Genomic DNA, 19,343 nt, shown 5'->3' on the forward strand with positions numbered 1-19,343 from the left:
CTGTTTATGGTCTGTTCCTGGCTTTGGCTTCAAAAATCTCTCAGATAAATCTGCCTGTGTAAACGCACCACTACAGTGAAATTGTCTTTTGTTGCCTATGACACCCAATCACAACTCAGGTTTCAAATATATTATATTATATTATATATTCATAAGCTTTGGTAAAATGAAAGCGGAGCTGTGAACATTCCTATTGTAACAATGCTTGATATATTTCCCCCAATATTTGGGTAATTTCCCACATGTATATGTTTACTTTGAAGGACTCTGCGGGAAATGGCCCAAACGAAGTCTACAGTTCGGGTCATTAAAGTTAACTGGGCCAGTATGCACATGTACACGTCAGCATCAGATTGTTACAGGATGCCAATGTACATGTGACATAGAAGAGCAAATTATGGTGTGAACAAGCACTTAACCACTGTATTTCGGGACTTTACAAGATTTGCATCTGCCATTATTTACCAGTTTTCCTTTCTGCAGTTTTTAAATCATCTGGTGTCAGAAAGTTATATACATGTGTAAATAACTTCTATTAAAAAAATCTCAAGTCTTCCAGGACTTATCAGCTGCTGTATGTCCTAAGGAAGTGGTGTATTCTTTTCAGTCTGACATGGTACTCTCTGCTGCCATATCCGTCTGTGACAGGAACTGTGCAGGAGCGATTTTCTATGGGGATTTGCTACTTCTCTGGGCAGTTCCTGTCACAGACAGAGATGACAGCAGAGAGCACTGTGTCAGACTGGAAAACACCCCAATTCCAGCAGGACATACAGCACCTGATAAGTACAGGAAGACTTGAGATTTTTTAAATAGAAGCAATTTAGTATTCTGTATAGCAAGGGTTGGCTCCAGGTCTTTGTGTGCCCTTACATGTACGTGCACATAACGGAAATCATGCAATAACTTGCCACGGATTCCACCGCTTAAAGGGGTACTCCAGCAAAAAAGCCTTTTCCCAGTAATTGAAACACATTACAAAGTTATATAACTGTGTAATATGCTTCAATCACCTATCTCCCCCCCCCCAAACCCCCACCAGGAAGTGAAGTAAACTCATTCTCACCTGATGACTGTTGACCCCACGCTTGTCTGTGCCATTTTGTGACAATGACATCATCAAGAGGGAGGCAGGTCTAAGCCCTGTTAAGCCAGCCTCCCTTTGTCAGATACTCAGGTTGCTGGGCTCTGATTGGCTGAACAAGATGTAAGCCATCTAACAGTTTTATAGAGTCAGTTAGACATCACAGGAGACAAAGTGCATCATGGGAATACCCAAACCAGGAAGTAAAGAATAAATGAAGCCACCAACTGGAGCTTCAGGGACCTGCAAACAGCGGGAAATTCAAACAGACTCCGGAGGGATGGTAAATGTAAAAACTATGTTTGATTGATCAATTTTTTTTTTTTTGTTTTTTTAAATCAGCGCCAGAGTACCCCTTTAAGTGTTGCTCAGCCTGACAAGGGGGGGGGGGGTGTCAAACATCGCAGACAACAGGGCAGAGACTGTCTGTCTGCAGACCTGTAGTGCTGCTGGGATATAACACAGTATAAAAGCTTCAGTCACCTGTGCTCCAATCCCCTCTGGGAGGCTATTGTATGTTGAATACATCGCATGTTAAGGCTACAGTATATGACTCGATACAGGCTTTGTTTCCACAATGCACTGATAAGCGCTAACAACATGGTTGTTAGCACTTATCAGTACGTCCATGGGAACATAGCCATACAGTGATGGCCCTGATGGCCTCAACCTGCCATGTATGATGATGAGTGGGGATGCAGCACTTGCCCTAGTAAGCCAGGTGCTGATGCCAGTCATGTGTATAGCTTTCTGACACCATTTGATTTGAAAACATTTTTTTTTCCCGCTGGAGTACCCTTCAACCAAGAACTGGGGTGAAATATAACACTTACTAAAAGCTACATTAGTCTCTTTCTTCCTCTCTCATTCTGCCTATGACCCTTTTCTCCTTCCCTCTCCATGAACTTCTTTGGGCTACATAAAACTAATCCCCCTCAGCTGATAACTGTCACTGAAGACAGATTTTGCCGTGAACTGCAAGTGAATGATGAGTGCAAAAAACAAGGAGGAACGGCTGCCAACACACACTGTTCATGACCGGCATCAGCAATCTCTCTGATGCTGGTCATTATCCTGTATAGATGCCACAATCAATGGCAATCACTGTAGCCTTTACACAATCACACAAATAGTCATAATACACATGTGTGTGGGCATCCTAAAACTAAGTTCCAGAAGAAAACTTAGTTAGCAGTGATGTTAGAATTTTATGCTGCCCATGGTTCACACTGCATACTGCACTGATACCTGCTGACAGTCTCCCTTAAAAAAAAAAAAAAAAAATCAACATTAAAAAGTGTACCTAAACTTTCAGACAATTTCTGCCACGAAAGGCATACCTAAGCACTTGTCTCTTCTTTTCTGCTCAGTTTTCTTCAGAAAGAGGAGTGCACGGAGTACGGACTGAGTGATCATCTCTGATTTTCAACGCATCTGTACACACTCAGCTTTCTGAGGAAATGGGAATAAATGCTCAGGCAAGCTCTTCTGCCCCTTATTCTAACAATCTTCATTAATTTTATCATCAAATCTTCACTAAAATTCCAAGTAAATAAAAACAAAAAAAGTTCAATGATTTTAGCATCTTCTATTATGCACTCAGCCGAGATATTCAGCATAGTCCTTTTTTCATTGTAAAATTTATATTTGCCCTAACTAAAACTGTGATTCTCAAGGACCCTTTGGCATTTCCTAACCTACAGTACAAGCATTTTAGAAAAAAAACAGCTGGAATGTGTTTACCTCAGTTTAGAGAAACCTCCGACCAGATAGGCGTTTCTTTAGGTCCCCATACAATTTATATGTAACTGTGGGAGCAGTTATCAGTGTAAATTGTATGGCAACCTCCCAAGATTTCCAGGTCTGATGGAATGCCCCTTTATTCTTAGAAAGATAAGTCACTCTCTGGTGGCTTTCCCCTACCTCCTCATAAAGACACAGGAACATTCAGCCATGCCAAATGCTAATGTGTATGGGGAGGACGGGAGAGATAGCCGTCAGCTGAACAATTGTTGGACCGACAGTTTATTGAAGGTATATAGGCACCTTTAGAGGAATGGCAGGGCTTATGATACCACCAAGTGAAATGAGCCTGATAGCTGTTCCCTCTTTCCAAATTGTATTATGCCCCATCTACTCTGAACACCAGTTTAGTTAAAAGCAGCTACAAGTCAATTAGGGCCCTATTACACGGGACGATTATTGTTCGAAAAATCGTTAGATCGTTCGGATCTGAACGATAATAGTTTGGTGTAATAGCAGACAACGATTAAACGACCAACGAGAAATCGTTAGTTGTTTGACAGAATTTGGACCTATTTTTATTGTTGCTCGTTCGCAAATCATTCGCATGGAAGAAGACAAGATGACCGCAAGAATGATCTTAAGTAACGATCATCTTTCCGTGTAATTGGGCGAACGATTTCAGGTCGTTCGCAATAGCGGTCGTTTGAGAACGCTTATCGTTGAAAAATCGCTTCATGTAATAGTACCCTTAGAATTAGGCAAAGTTCAGCTATTCCACAGCTTACTATTGCCTTTAATACTTGCTTGGTACCAACAACAGGAACGTGTTATGGTGGATGGGCTATGTCTGCCTTTCTACCACCAATATCTCATTGTGTAAAGATACAGACAACTACTTTACAATCATAACCATAAATCTTAGGGGAATCTGTTAGCGCTATATCATCCGCAGAGCTATTGACATGGAAAGATAGTAGGTAGGGAGATAAAACATAACACTTGTCTCATAACACCATCAATATCTGTCAGCCAAAAACATTATCATACATAAAGACAAGTTATCATGCGTATTGCAGATTAGCACCACCTCTACAACTCTTGAGCTTAGAAAGAAAACAAAATTTTTGAACTTTGCAACAGCCAACAGCTGAGGGCTATGTTACACAGCAATGAGACCGTAATGCAAGCAACGCTCACATAATCCAACGGGGGTTGTGCGCATTGTGGTTGCATAGCGTGTTGGAATCCATGGAGGCCCGCTTTGCAGAAGAAAAGAAGGAATTCACCACTGATCTGGCATCAGCTCTTCATGACAGGTACACTTTAAATCCCAAAGAATGTCACATGTAAATACACCTCACATGCTTCCGGTTCCTGTAAGTCGGGATACCTCTTTAAAGCGACACTATCAGCAGGTTTAGGCCAGTGAACCTGCTGATACGAGCCAGCCGCTATTTACCTCAGGATTCCAGGGCTGTAAGTCATATTTCTGTGTAGTCCGGTATAGCGCAGTTCTCAGCTAGTAGCTGCTATGCTAATTAGCGATGTGAGAGCATTTGGGGCATCCCCCATGCTCCCGGAGCATCCACTCGGCCCCCGTAGCCTGCCTCCTCCCAGCCCGCCCACTATGCATACTCATATATGCATAGCTAGGCCGCTTGTTATGGCGCATGTGCAGGAAGCAGCCCTTTATAAGCGGCCTAGCTATACATATATGAATATTCATAGTGGGCGGACTGAAAAGAGGGAGGCTAGGGGGGCCGAGCGGGTGCTCTGGGAGCATGGGGAACGCCCCAAATGCTCTCGAACTCCTAATTAGCATATCAGTAACTAGCCGAGTACTACACTATACCGGACCGCAAAGAAATATGACTTACAGCCCTGGAATCCTGAGGTAAATAGAGGCTGGCTCATATCAGCAGGTTTACTGGCCCGAACCTGCTGATAGTCCCGCTTTAAATCCTTCCTTACATCTAAACATGTAGGGCATATATACAGAATACATGGAAAATAAGTACAAAGAACCCATAAATATTAATAAACAGGACAAACAAGACTCAAGCCAGTTTTTCCCATTTAAAGCGAACCCATTTGCTGGGTGGTAACCCCGGCTTTCAAACCCCTTATACTAGTACTGCTCCTCATGTCCACACACAGAACAGCTTATATTGAAAAAAAGTCACCTGAAGTGACAGTAACATTTTAAAGGCAGTGTACAATAAAGTTTATTGTTCTGATACAGAAGATCCTCTTATTTCAATCTGTGCTCCCCATGTAGATATCTCTCCGTGTAATAAAGCCAGCAATTAGCAGATGAGCAAGCAAACCCTCACTCGCTGATAGCTGTTCTTTGGGCTGGAAACACACACACAAGTTTTTTCTTTTTTTTTTTAAACTGCCACTGTTTTGACCCACTAGAAGGGGATCCAACAGAAATGAAAAGTAAAAGTCCTCCCTTTAAATTTTCCATCCCATTTGAATCCACTTCTTGTTTTGGCAAAAAGTGCAGTGGCAGTTTTCCAAAAAACTGTTGTGTGTTTTTTCAGTCTCAACAGGGAGAAAAAAAAAACTACTTCCATTGCATATTTGTCTGTGTAAGGCCCTGTTAACACTGAGCAAAAACGGCAGAATTCTGCAACGCTCAGTGTCCTGCAGTATCTCAATGGGAGGGTGCATGTGCCTTCACTCCTGCCGCTCTCCGTTCAAAGAATTGACGTGTCAATTCATTGCGCAGAGAGGAGAGTGTGTTTCAGGCCTTTAAGCTATCAGCACTGGAGTGACAGACTGAAGTAGGAGTTATATCTCCTGATGCAGGGTGATCACCCTATTGCACTCTAGCCTTAGCCAGCATAATTCTGCTGACAGGTCAGCTTTAAAGTGGTATACCAATCTGGGACACTTCTGGCATATCCACAGAATATGTCATATGTGTTCCCTAGATGCAAGTCCCAGGTGCAGCACCTACCTTCAGACCGAGGGCTTCCTAGACCCCCAGGTGGCCGGGAATCTGAAAACCACTGAAGTCAGCGAGTTATGCAATTTGTGTAACTCCCATTGACTTTAATGTGCCTTACGCACACAATGTAGCACTGTGTTACCCTACTTACATAGCTTATGGAGGTACATTAATAGCTTGGCATATGGGGCTACACCGTTTGCTGAAGCATCTCAGATGGGTAAACCATTTTTACTGCCTATTTTATGTATCTCTATTATTCTCTCAGCTTCTAATACAATATTGTCAAATGAATCATGAATTTATAAACCTTTGTTCTGAGAAAAAATGCACAAAAGATAGCTCACTATTTTATTAAGCAAATGTAAGGCATGGCTGGTGTTATACTTGGCAGTGCTTTTAGGAAACATTTACTAGTACAGTGTCCGCAGCATGTTAGATTCTGTATGTTTCCAGCCTTGTGTTTTGGCTTTACTCCTACTTGGTTTTGAGCTTCAAACTGGTAACAAAAGACAAAACACACAACATGCCGCTGAAAACATGGATGTGGGAATGCACCCAAGTTGGCCAGTTTTCCTCCTGACCTGAAAATGCATGATGTGAAGAACTAATGACATGACTAATGGTCCGTTTACATGAAGCGATAACTCGCCCAATAGATCGTTTAACGATTTTGAAGCAACAATTTGGTTTTTATAACGATCAGCATTCGAAAAATCATTATTGCTATTGTTTTTAAGATCGCTTAAGCCCATCTCACACAAAGGACAATTAAAAAGTAGGGGAGCCTGCACAACCCTAAACTGGGTGCATCCTATAACACAGTGATTTTCAACCAGTGTGCCGTGGCACACTAGTGTGCCGCGACACATGGTCGGGTGTGCCGCGGGGAAAGTTCCCCAAACTATGGTGCCCCTATGAAACAGGAGAAAACAATGGGGGAGAAGCAGGGGAGAGAATCAGGGGGGAGAGAAACATGGGGATGGGGGAGAGAAACAGCAGAGAGAAGCAGGGGGGAGAGAAGCAGGGGGGAGAGAAGCAGGGGGGAGAGAAGCATGGGGGAGAGAAGCACAGGAGAGAAGCATGGGGGAGAGAAGTATGGTGGAGAGAAGCACAGGTGAGAAGTAGGGGGGAGAAGTATAGTGGAGAGCACAGGAGAGAAGCATGTGGGAGAGAAGCACAGGAGAGAAGCATGGGGGAGAAGAAAACAGGCCCAGGTTTCACACTGAGTGAGTATAAACACATTTAGAATCTATATTATTAACTATATGTATAATATGTACTGTTTTAGTGTCATTTTGTGCCATTTTGGTTGGTGGTGTGCCCCGGGATTTTTTAAGTATAAAAAGTGTGCCGCGGCTCAAAATAGGTTGAAAATCACTGCTATAAACAGACCAATAACCAATTGTAGCTCAACAGAAAAGAACAGAGGTATGTTATAAAAAGGAGCACTACAACAAAAAATGCAAAACTATGAAAACTTTACTACAAGTTCCAAAAAGCAACAAAAATATACAATGGCATACAAACAAAACAAAATCCCTATACACTATTTAAAAACACTTAAAATATCCACAACCATGAGGGACCCATACAATAAAAGGACCCCCTGGGCCTGCAACACGGTAAACAGTACAACCCATAGACCCTCCTTCTATTGCATATAAAGTGCTATGTGCTGAATAAGAAGGTGTGACCACTATATCAATCAATGATCCACAGTGTGTACCATATAATACCACATAACATAGAAGAAAAAAATAATTTACTATATGAACAAAATAAGCTAGTGCAAAAAAAAAAAAATTTCTAACACACAAAAGTACAGAAAAAAGCAGTTATATCACCATTTCAAGAGGGAGAGGAGCATACACGTGGCAACCCATAATACCCTACGCGTTACATCCCAACAGAAACTGATGAAGTTTCTGTTGGGAACTTCTCACACATAGGGTGAATCTTTGAAAGACTGTTTACACGAACCAATCTGCAATTTTTAGCGAACGACCAACCACGATTTGAGAACATGTTAAAAGATCAGGCTGGGTTCACACTGTGTTTTCAGCATACGTTTAACGGATCAGTTTTTTTTAACGGACAAAAAAATAGTGTCAGCAACGTTTTTGTGTCCGTAAAAAAAAAAAAAAAAAAAAAAAAAAAAAAAAACAGATCTACACACAAATGCACCAGTTTTTTATCTGTTTTTTGCGAAAAACGGATGAAAAAGACGGATTGCAAAAGCGCAGTGTGAACCCAGCCTCACAGTGAATGATTTCTCACTCATTGCTTGATCGTTTGCTGTGTTTACACAAGATGATCATCACTCAAATGCGATCATTATTGAGAAAATTCGAATATAATAATCGTTCCGTGTAAACGCGCCATTACTGTATTACATCTGCCTGAAGGAATGTAATGCTGAAGCATGGTGGAAATCTTATCAGAGATCTCCCAGAATATAAATAAAGTTATAACACACTGCTATGAATTAGCCGGCACAGTCTTCCAGCTGCTCATCATACAACTTGCTTTTAACAAAACATATTTTCTTGTTGGAGTATTCATATTATTCTGAACGAGGCTTTAGTTGCAAGTATACACTGCCTAATAACAAGAAAATGCTCATCCTAGCAACTATTCCAACTGACATTACTCAGGCCGGGTCCCATACAGGGAGTGGATCCACTGCGTGTATGGGACCCATTCAGCTTCACACTACAGGATCCGCAGCGGATTTCGCTGCAAACTCGCAGCGTGAAATCCGCTGCAGATCTGGTACGTGTGAAGCTACCCTTAGGGTGCATTTACACGTACAGGATCCGCAGCAGATTTAATGCCATATTCAGTTATTTAGATCAAATCTGCTGCGGATCCGCAGCAGAAAATGCGCTGCGAAGACCTCCGGTTCCGGCGCGTATGGGATGGCAGCAGTGTGAGTGAGCTCCTCCACCCTCCGCTCATAATATCGTTCCCCGCTCTGACTCCTGACATTACCGGCCCTGCCGGACCACATCTCTGACTTCTCTAAGTGCCGAGGACTCGGAGGCACCACTTCATTAAGCGGGGAACCAGTTATACACCTCCCCATAAGCCCTCCTTCATTTACCTCACAGCTCTGTCACAGGGACACCTAAGATAACGCCGACACGAGGTGCTGCTACTGAGGCACACACAGAGGAAACACATACCTCACAAACCCCAGTGCCGGACCTCTGTGACACCATAATACCAGGACTAAATATATCTTGTAAAGGAACTGGCAATTCAAGTGTCCAAAATGATATTAAATGACATAAAATCCTCTCTTGAGGCCACTATAGTTTCCTCCCTAGCAACCATACAGGGAGATATAGCAACGCATACCTCACAGATTACTGAACTTCAGGAGAGAATCAGCCTGTTAGAAGATGAAATACATTTTACAAAAATAAAACTACAACAGAATATGAATGTCACAGCTTCATTGCAAACAAAGACTGATGATCTAGAGAACCGCTCTAGGCGCAACAATTTACGTATTATAGGTTTACCTGAATCCATTCCAGCCATGCAATTACATGCTATATGTTCTCTAGAAATTCCCCAAGCCTTGGGTATCCCAGGTCACATTACTGTGGAAAGAGCTCACCGTGTGGGACCCCCATCAGCGAACAAAAGCAAGATGCAAATAAAAAGAACAGAAACCCAGACAAGTGATTGTCAAGTATCTGAATTATACTGATAAAAACAACATTTTACAAAGCTTTAAAAAAATCTACAGTTGATGTTGCAATTCGTGGCCACAAAATCCTCATGTTTAATGACTACTCCGCAGCAGTGGTTCAAAAACGTAAAGCTTTCGCACACATTTGCTCGACATTGGTAAAAAAAATCAAATACGATTTGCTCTTCTTTATCCTGCCATACTGAAAGTTTTCAAATCGGATGGTTCAGCCTCTCTTTACAGTTCTCCTGAGGAAGCCATTTCTTCCCTTAAAGATGTAAAGGGTCTCACTCCACCTATTCAAGACAAGCACAAGAGACGACGTTTGGATGGTCCTACTGATACGGTAGAAAAAATGGAATGATTATGAACTCCATCTCTATTCTGTTGGACGCTATGCTGCTCATTAAAACTGAGTATTTTTTTCTCTATATAGCCCTATATATGTTGACTAAATACTATATTAGGGACACCTTGTTACTACATTATTATTTTCTTTAGTCTAGGTGGTAATGCATTTGGTGGTGTGTGTGTCTGTGTGTAAGTATGTATTTATGTATGTATATGTATGTGTGTGTGTGTGTGTGCGCGCGCGCATGTATATATATGTATAATTCCACCTTGTATGGTTTTAGGTTTAAGTACAACTTCTTTAAGTACTAATCATTATATACTGGCTCTTCCTTTTATTTTATTTTATTTATTTGCTTCCCTGTGACAACTCACACATTTCTCAGGGGGTAGGATGTGTATATCTTTAATTTTAATATATACTCATTTAGTGGAGCGGAGGTTGATGTGACCTCTCCACCAGTTATTTCTTTCTCTTTATTTCTTCTCCATAATGCGGAGTTTGCGAATGCTCCGAACATTGGACAATACGAAAAAAGTGAAGTCCACATCTCACTTTATTTGCTTAGTTTATATTGTTAACTGTTTTATTCTTAGGTATATCACCTTTAGTTTGTCTGAATATGCTACATGCTATCCTCTTTTTCTGCCTGAAAGGGTTACCCACTATGTTATTGTGCTTCCAGGGTCTCTTCTTAACACCTCCTCTTCTATTAATATTGTATGAAATTAATCACTTGGAATGTTAAGGGACTACGTTCCCCATCTAAGAGGACTTCTATACTGAAACACCTTAAGAGACTTAGGGCCGATATAGTATTATTGCAAGAAACACATTTAACTGAATCGGATTATTTCAGACTTAAACGTTTTTGGGTGGGTGCTGTTTATGGTTCACCAGCTATTAACCGTAAAGGCGGGGTAGTTATTCTTACACATAAAAATTTAGCCTGTACGGTATTATCTCAATATCAAGATGATGAAGGCAGGATATGTCATCTTCTTATTGACACTCCAGCCGGCAAATATAGCATATATAACGTTTATGGTCCGAACACTCAGAGACCTGATTTTTTTTTAAAATTGGAAAACCTCATTCTGCAAGATGACAATAATCTTAAAATAGTTGGTGGAGACCTAAATACTGTTCTTAATACAACTGAAGATAGAAAAAGAACTAAGACCCCTACTGTATATACTTCATCAGATAATATTTTATCCAACTTCCTTAATTCTACCTCCCTATCTGATTCTTGGCGTCATCTACACCCAGATGGTAGAGAATACTCTTTTTACTCTCACTCCCAAACGGCCTGGTCAAGAATAGACTACTGTTTAGTGTCACCAGACTCTCTTGGCAGAGTAGAAGACTCTGAAATTCATGATATAGTAATTTCGGATCACTCCCCTGTTAGTTTACAATTAAGAAATATTTTTCAGAAGGGATCCGATATTATTTGGAGATTTCCTCCTCATTTAGCTAAGGATGAGTCATTTATCAAACTATTAAAAAAATGGTGGTCAGACTTTTATTCTAACAATGCTGAACATACACAATCCCCAATACTTTTCTGGGAGACTGCAAAAGCAGTTCTAAGGGGCCAAATAATTTCTTATGTGGCTGCCCAGAAACGTGAAGCACGTAAAAACTATCTTCAACTTTCCCAAGATCTGCGCTCTACATACACTCTTTTCCTGTCTTCCCCTACAGATGACAATAAATCTAAATGGACAGCAGCTAGACAAGCTTTCAAAATTGCACAGGAAAAACTCAATGCTATATATAGAGATCAATACATATCCCGTTTATTCCGCTATGGTAATAAATCAGGGAAAATGTTAGCTAACCTTGCTAAAGGACGTAGACCTACTACACATATCCCTGCTCTCAAAGATACAGCGGGTAATATACAAAAAGATCCTAAAGTCATATCACAACTTTTACAACAATTTTACCGCTCACTATATTCCAAAGATAGGCTTGATCGAGCTGCTGGTAAGAACTTTCTAGAGTCATTAACTCTACCGTCTCTTGATACACCTTCTCTTGATTCTCTCAACGCCCCAGTCACATTGGAGGAAATTACTGCCACTATCTCTACACTTAAAAATAACAAAGCTCCATGCCCTGACGGCTATAGTGTGGAATTTTATAAATCTATGTCTTCTGTCATCTCCCCCACTCTTCTTTCTACTTTCCAAACTATTCTGACTGACCATCACATGCTCCCCTCGGGAGATACTGCATATATAAAAATACTTCATAAACAGGGGAAGGATCCGACATCTCCTAATTCGTACAGGCCAATCTCTTTAATAAATGTAGACCTAAAATTGTTGGCAAAGATTATGACCAATAGATTGGCAGACATCCTACCATCACTAATAGGCAGCCATCAAGTTGGCTTTATAAAAGGACGTTCTGGTGTCACTAATATAAGAACGGTACTAGCGGCCCAGTCTGGTGTCCAATCTGGGGGTCGTTCCAGCCACTCTCCAGGTCTGTTGGCAATTGACGCCGAAAAGGCTTTTGATAATATCAGCTGGGAGTGGCTGGACATGACCTTAACAAAATTTGTTATCACAGGTCAATTCAAAGATTTTATTTCCACAATATACACATCTCTGAAAGCTAGAATTCATACCCCGGGTTTCCTTTCAGATAGCTTTCCCTTACAAAAAGGTACCAGACAGGGTTGCCCCCTATCTCCTCTATTGTTCAATTTGGCGATGGAGCCTCTTGCTAGATATCTTATTTCTTCTGACTTTTTCTCAGGCATACGGGTTGGTTCCCAAGTCATCAAAGTTACATGCTTTGCTGATGATACTTTAATATATTTAGATAACCCAGATCTACATGTTCCAGCAGTATTAGATGCCTTAAAATTTTTTGGTTCCTTCTCTGGGTATAGAATCAATATACATAAAAGTCAACTTCTTTACCTAACTCCACATAAGAGGTCTACTTCGGGTCCTGCGGGGGTCTCCATCGCTAAATCCTATATTACTTATCTTGGAATCCAGATTGGCAGAACTCCCTCCTCACTATATTCCCTGAACTATCGCCCTATAATTAAGAGAATAAAACAAGATCTCCAGAGATGGGAATCTCTACCATTGTCAATTCTAGGCTGTACCAACTTAATCAAAATGATGTGTTTTGGAAAACTGTTATATCCAATGCAAACAATACCCCTTTTACTCAAACATTCTGACGTTTCCCTACTCCAATCATATTTCACTAAATTTATTTGGCAATCAAAGAGACCTTCGTATTGCCTATTCCACTCTCTGTCTCCCTACTTCTAAAGGTGGTGCTCAATGCCCAGATATTAGATTATATAATTTAGCCGCTCTCTTTCGCCATGCTAAAGATTGGATTATGGACACGTCATATTTCTCCAATATTTTAATTGAGAAAGCTTTAGCAGCACCTTGGCCTTTACCCACCCTGCTACATGCTAAATTACCAGAACTACCCCCAGAAATTAAGAGAAGTGTTATCTTTAAAGACACCATTGCCACATGGAAGGCGATACGAAAATTATATGGTTTACCCTTTTGCCTATCGAAAAGATTTCCTCTGTGGCATTCACCACTTTACCCACCTGACTCAGACAAATTAGATTACTCAGAGTGGCAGAGTGCACATGTTTCTTCTGTTGGGGATTTGCTGGATACTAATTCCAACACTTTCTTATCATGGGATATCGTCAGAACACGATTTAAATGGTCTTCATTTAATTTACCTCAATACGATTCTATAATTGAATTTCTTACTTCCAGAGTGCGGGACATAGCAGAAGCAGAAAGCGATATAGAATTTGATAATCTATTCCCAACACCACTGGTTCATAATTCTTTATCACATACATATGGAGAACTTAGATCACGCTCTCAAAAGAATTTATCTAGACAAATTTTTTTCAAAAAATGGTCCTCCGTAATTTTTTTTTAGAGGATCTGACCCAACAAATATTGAGAGGATCTCAACTAGTGCATTCTGCCACTCCTAATGTGGTTCTACGTGAAATACATTTCCGCTTTTTTACACAAGGCTATATATGCCTTTAATATTCCTTTTTCCAACTCCCACACTTCTCACATAAACAGTTGCCCGAAATGTTCACTTCCTAAAGCAGACTTGTTTCACTGTGCCTGGGCCTGCACGCGAGTGCAGGAATTTTGGGACTCTGCGGCTCCATCTTTTGTCCACTTGGGGCCATGCCATACCACTTCTCCCTCTTAGTTATCTTTTTAATTTTATTGATATAGACTCTACTACTCCCTCTCCTAAATTACTTACTTCTAAAGGAATTCATATAACTCTTATTAGTTTCCCTGAAATGTTTATTAAGACACTGGATACTGGATACTCTACCAGACAATTCTGAGGTAATCTCCGCTCTGAAGGAGACCTTTCATTGGGAACTTTTGGATGTATTGCGCACCAAAGAAAAATCAACAAAAACATTTATGTCCAAATGGACACAATTTCTAATTCATGATTTTACTATAGAAGAGAGAGACTCTGTCATTAATCAATTTAAGGACACTGATTGGTATTGCATGGCCGCCCAAAAGGGAACTCTGGGAGCAATCCAAATATCTTAAGCTTTTCCCTTTCTCTGTTAAAGACAATTCTCTCCATTCTATTGGTAGCATATTTGAATATCTGACATCTATACCATGTTTTAAGGTGATATTATAAATTACTGTTTTTCTACTTATGTTTTTGGTAAGACTATGTTGTATTGTATATGATAATATGTCTTTTAAGGTTATTACAAAGGCTCATTGTATCTGTATGATATTGTAAAGATACAATCCTTTGTCGCCTGTGAGCGACTTTCTTTTTGAATATGTAATGAATTTTCAATATGTATGTTCAAATATTACATAAGCCAGTAATAAAATATTGTTTAAAAAAAAAAAAGAAAATGCGCTGCGCTGTAGTGTGTGTGAAGCTACCCTTAGGCCTTCTTTCCACATTGCAGTCACTGCACTCATGCAGTCCCCAATGGCTGTGCAATGTAGCTGATCAATCCCGGAAACAATATACACAGAATAGAAGTGACAACACAGACAGAAGAACTCACCCAATATCTATCAGTGGTGCCTTCCCTTTCTCACGTTTGTAACAGATGAATAGTTCTGGGCTCTTCAGACTACCATGATTAAGATTTGCCTGGAGGCCGCTTGGTGTGAGTTCGATACAGGTGTATCCCTCTGGTACCGTCTCACCAGCTGTTCGGTTGATGATGACAATATCCGTGATTGGAGCTTTGGGACGACCTGCTTTGCTCTCCAAACGAGCCACATCATGGTCCAGAAGTTTAGAGGTTTCTGTTAGTCCTGCCACTACAAAGTAATCTGCTACGCGGGGACCTTTATCTTCCATCATCGCTGCAGATGGCTGCCTATATAATACAAGCAAATAATTAAGAAATGCACCAATTTTTCTGTTAAATTACAATATAAGGCAATCGGATAATAACTGCATAAAGCTAGAAAATGAAATATTGGGGTTAGGCTTCCAAAGCTGTATAGGAAGTAATAAAATGCACTTAGGGAATTGTATATTTCACTGCTGGCAATATAAAAAGGAGGCAGTATATAGGGAATTTATAATTCTCCTACATGTTTGGAATCACATAAATTTGTTGCAAATTTTTGTGCAATCATTTGCTCGAAAATTTGCAATTTCTTTGCTAACTAGCACTTCTCACGTATGTCTTCAAGGAAGGCGAGTAACGCATTGTGTTGGATTAGTCTTTGGTCCTCATGACACATTTATCAATGGCGACTTTTGTCAAAATGTTGCCTGTGCTAGTGCAGATCCACTCCAGTCCAGACCACACTTATATGGCTATGACGGTTAACTTGGTGGAACATTTAACCCCTTAAGGTCAAAGCCTATTTTCGTTTTTGCACTTTTGCTTATTCCATTTTAAGTTTAAAAGTCCATAGCGCTTGCATTTTTTCACCTAGAGACGTATATGAGCGCTTATTTTTTGGGAAACCAATTGTACTTTGCAATGACAGGCATTATTTTTCCATAACATATGCTGCGAAACTGGAAAAAAATCATTTGCACTGTCAAATTGAAAAAAAAACGAATTTGTTTTGATTTCGGGGAGTTTTGCATTTACGCCGTCCGTCCTATGGTAAAACTGACTTGTTATGCATGTTCCTCAAGTCGTTACGATTACTATGATATATAACATGTATAACTTATATATACAGGATGGCCTGTAAAAGATTCAAACCATTGTTAACAAATATACGTTCCTTAAAACCGCTCCATTCCCAGGCTTATAGCGCTTTTATCCTTTGGTCTATGGGGCTGTGTGAGGTGTCAGTTTTTGCGCCATGATGTGTTCTTTCTATCGGTACCTTGATTGCGCATATACGACTTTTTGATCGTTTTTTATTACATTTTTTCTGGATTTGATGCGACCAAAAATGCGCAATTTTGCACTTTGGAATTTTTTTGCGCTGACGCCGTTTACCGTGCGAGATCAGGAATGTGATTAATTAATAGTTTGGGCGATTACGCGCGCGGCGATACTAAATATGTTTATTTATTTATATTTATAAAATGGGAAAAGGGGGGTGATTTGGACTTTTATTAGGGGAGGGGATTTTTTATTAATAAAAACACTTTTTTTTTTTACTGTAACTAGAAGCCCCCCTGGGGGACTTGTATATAGACAGCACTGATCTCTCATAGAGATCAATGCTGTGTATATACACAGCAAAGATCGATTAGATCGGTCATAGATTACTATGGCCTGCTGCAGGCCATAGCAATCTATTGCCAAGCCGGGATCAGCGTCATTCCGACGCTGAGGCCCGGCACGGGCAGAAGAACGGATCTCCCCCCCCCCGCGATCGCATCGCGGGGGAGAGATCCGTCCCACTAGACACCAGGGACGTTCGGCGCAGTGCCTCTACGTGCAGCTGTCAGGTTTGACAGCTGCACTTAGAGGCTTAATTAGCCGGCGCGGCAACGGGACCCGCGCCGGCTAATAGAGGCACTGCCCGGCTGCACGTGTCAGCCGGGATCAGCGCCGTTCAAAACGGGGTCTCGGCGGGACCCCGCTCTGAACACCCCGAGCGGCACCATGACGTATCAGATACGTCATGGGTCGCTAAGGGGTTAAGGACCTTTTACAATTACTAATCTTCGGCTGATTTAGATTTATCTGGGTCAAAGGGGTAATGACTCTCCTTAAGGAGAGCCCGTCTCAAGGACGTGTGGAGACTTACAGACCATTGCTGCTCCACTAGGAATTCTGGGAAGAAAGAATATGCAAAATAGCTCTCACACCTCTTAAGCAAAGAGATATCCCTTCAAGTCAAGTCTCGCTCAGTCTGACTGAGAGATAGTTTGGCTTGGCATAAAATCTCCAGTCAATGTTCTAAGGCTCCTTGACTGAGCGAGACTTGACTTGAAGGGATATCTCTTTGCTTAAGAGGTGTGAGAGCTACTTTGCATATTCTTTCTTCTTAGATTTATCTGACAGATTTGTGAAGCCAAAGCCAGGAACAGACTTTAAACAGAGAACGATGATAAAGGAAACACTGAGATTTCTCCTCTTTTCAAATCCATTCCTAGCTTTGGCTTCAATAATCTGTCAGATAAATCTGTCTGTGTAAATGCACCATAAGACACTTCAATTATGCATGATATACAACTAGAGATGAGCGAACCTCGAGCATGCTCGAGTCCATCCGAACTCCAACGTTCGGTATTTGATTAGCTGGGGCTGCTGAACTTGGATAAAGCTCTAAGGTTGTCTGGAAAACATGGATACAGCCAATGACTATATCCATGTTTTCCACATAGCCTTAGGGCTTTATTTAAGTTCAGCAGCCACCGCTAATCAAATGCCAAATGTTCGGGTTCGGATGGATTCGAGCATGCTCCAGGCTTGCTCATCTCTATATATGACAACTAAAGATAAACAAATTCACAGTAATAAGAAAGCAAAACGCTTTGTTATGTCTGCAATTAGCTTATCAGTCTGCTGCCTTTATACTGACTAACGCTCCTAGCTGGGTGTCGGGAAAAGCTAGATCCAGTCTTGGAAAACTAGGAGAAGTTTTCCAGGACTGGATCCAGCTTTCCCAAGCCCCCGAAGAGGAGCGCCATGGAGTTAAAGGCGGCAGACTGATATGCGGATTGCAGAGATAACAAAGCGCTTTGCTTCCTTATTACTGTAGATTCGCTCAACTCTAACAACAACACCTATTAAATCACTGATCTACATTCTCCTGACTAAAGCTCTTCTAAACTAACCCCTGATGCTTTTCTCCCTTGACAATTCTCAGTCAGGTGATTCGGCCTTCCAGGAAGCTCAGGTAGTAAACAAGGATTTACAGGGACTGGATGGAATAATATCTGATTTTGTTTGTACAAATACTCTCTGTATTTTAAAGTGCTGCAGAATATGGTGGTATTACTATGATATAATGTAAAAATGTAAAGAGTCCATGTGATTGTTAGTTATAGCTTCACTCCCTAGCTGTTCATCCAGTCCAACTCATTTGCAGGAGACTGGCTCCATAAAGGAGTATGACAAGCCAAAAATTAATCTAAAGGACAGTAAGAGAAGCTTCACACATACAATATCGCAGGGGATTTGATGGTGCGAATTCGCAGCAGATTTGATGGTCAGTTTTGATGCTGTGTTCAGTTATTTAGATCGGATACGCACCATCAAATCCACTGTGATGTGGTACGTGTAAAGCTTCCCTAAAGGTTCTATTACATAGAACATTATCTGCCCAATCAGGCAGTTATCTTACTGTGTAATAGAGCTAGCGATAAGCAGATGAGCTTGCAAAACGCTTGCTTGTCAATTAAAACACTGTCTTCAACATGTTTAAAGATAATCTGCTGCCAGCCAACGGTTGATTAAAACAAGAGCGGCACAGATATCACTAGTGATGTTTATGCAGCCCTGGCCAAACAATCATTGAGCTACAGTAGGTTTTGCAAGCAAGCACCAATTCAGCAGATCAGTGCTCACTTACCTCGCAAGTCTTAAAGAAGTCTGGCGAAAAATTTTATATAATGTTGGTGAAGGGAAAACAAAGTGACAGCACACATGCTTTGTCTCTTTATGGGACAAGGGATCTCCATTCTAGTGATTAGTGGGGTCTCAACACCTGGACTGCCACTGACCTAATAGGTATCACCTATCCTGTGGACAGGTAATAACATTTAGGGTACAAACACAAAAGGTGGATCCGCAGCAAAATCCGATGCAGATCCATTGCCTGTAGTTTCTATGAGAATCCATACTCACAGTGGGATTGACGTGTGACAGCCCCGTTAACCCCCAGCCGGCATACATTACCTGCTCAACGCTCCGGCTTGCTTCAGGGGCTCCCGGTGTCTGGACGTCCCCCTTAGCCATTCAGTGCACTACGGCAGGGCAAGTATGGATTCTCATAGAAACTACAGGCAATGGATACGCTGCAGATCCGCCCTG

At 41.1% G+C, this 19,343-nt stretch overlaps 1 protein-coding gene across 3 annotated transcripts in view; it reads right to left on the reverse strand.

Annotated features, from left to right (window-relative positions):
• The window catches only part of DENND4C (DENN domain containing 4C), a 97,949-nt gene that overhangs the window by 69,752 nt on the left and 8,854 nt on the right, over positions 1–19,343 (reverse strand). For all 3 annotated transcript variants that reach the window (XM_069962050.1, XM_069962049.1, XM_069962048.1), the window contains exon 2: positions 14,940–15,260. In XM_069962050.1, the coding sequence (XP_069818151.1) occupies positions 14,940–15,244 (305 nt within the window). In that variant the 5' untranslated portion in view covers positions 15,245–15,260. The remainder of the gene's footprint in view (positions 1–14,939; positions 15,261–19,343) is intronic.

Source organism: Dendropsophus ebraccatus, chromosome 3 (assembly GCF_027789765.1).
Source record: "Dendropsophus ebraccatus isolate aDenEbr1 chromosome 3, aDenEbr1.pat, whole genome shotgun sequence".
Classification (NCBI taxonomy): Eukaryota; Metazoa; Chordata; class Amphibia; order Anura; family Hylidae; genus Dendropsophus; species Dendropsophus ebraccatus.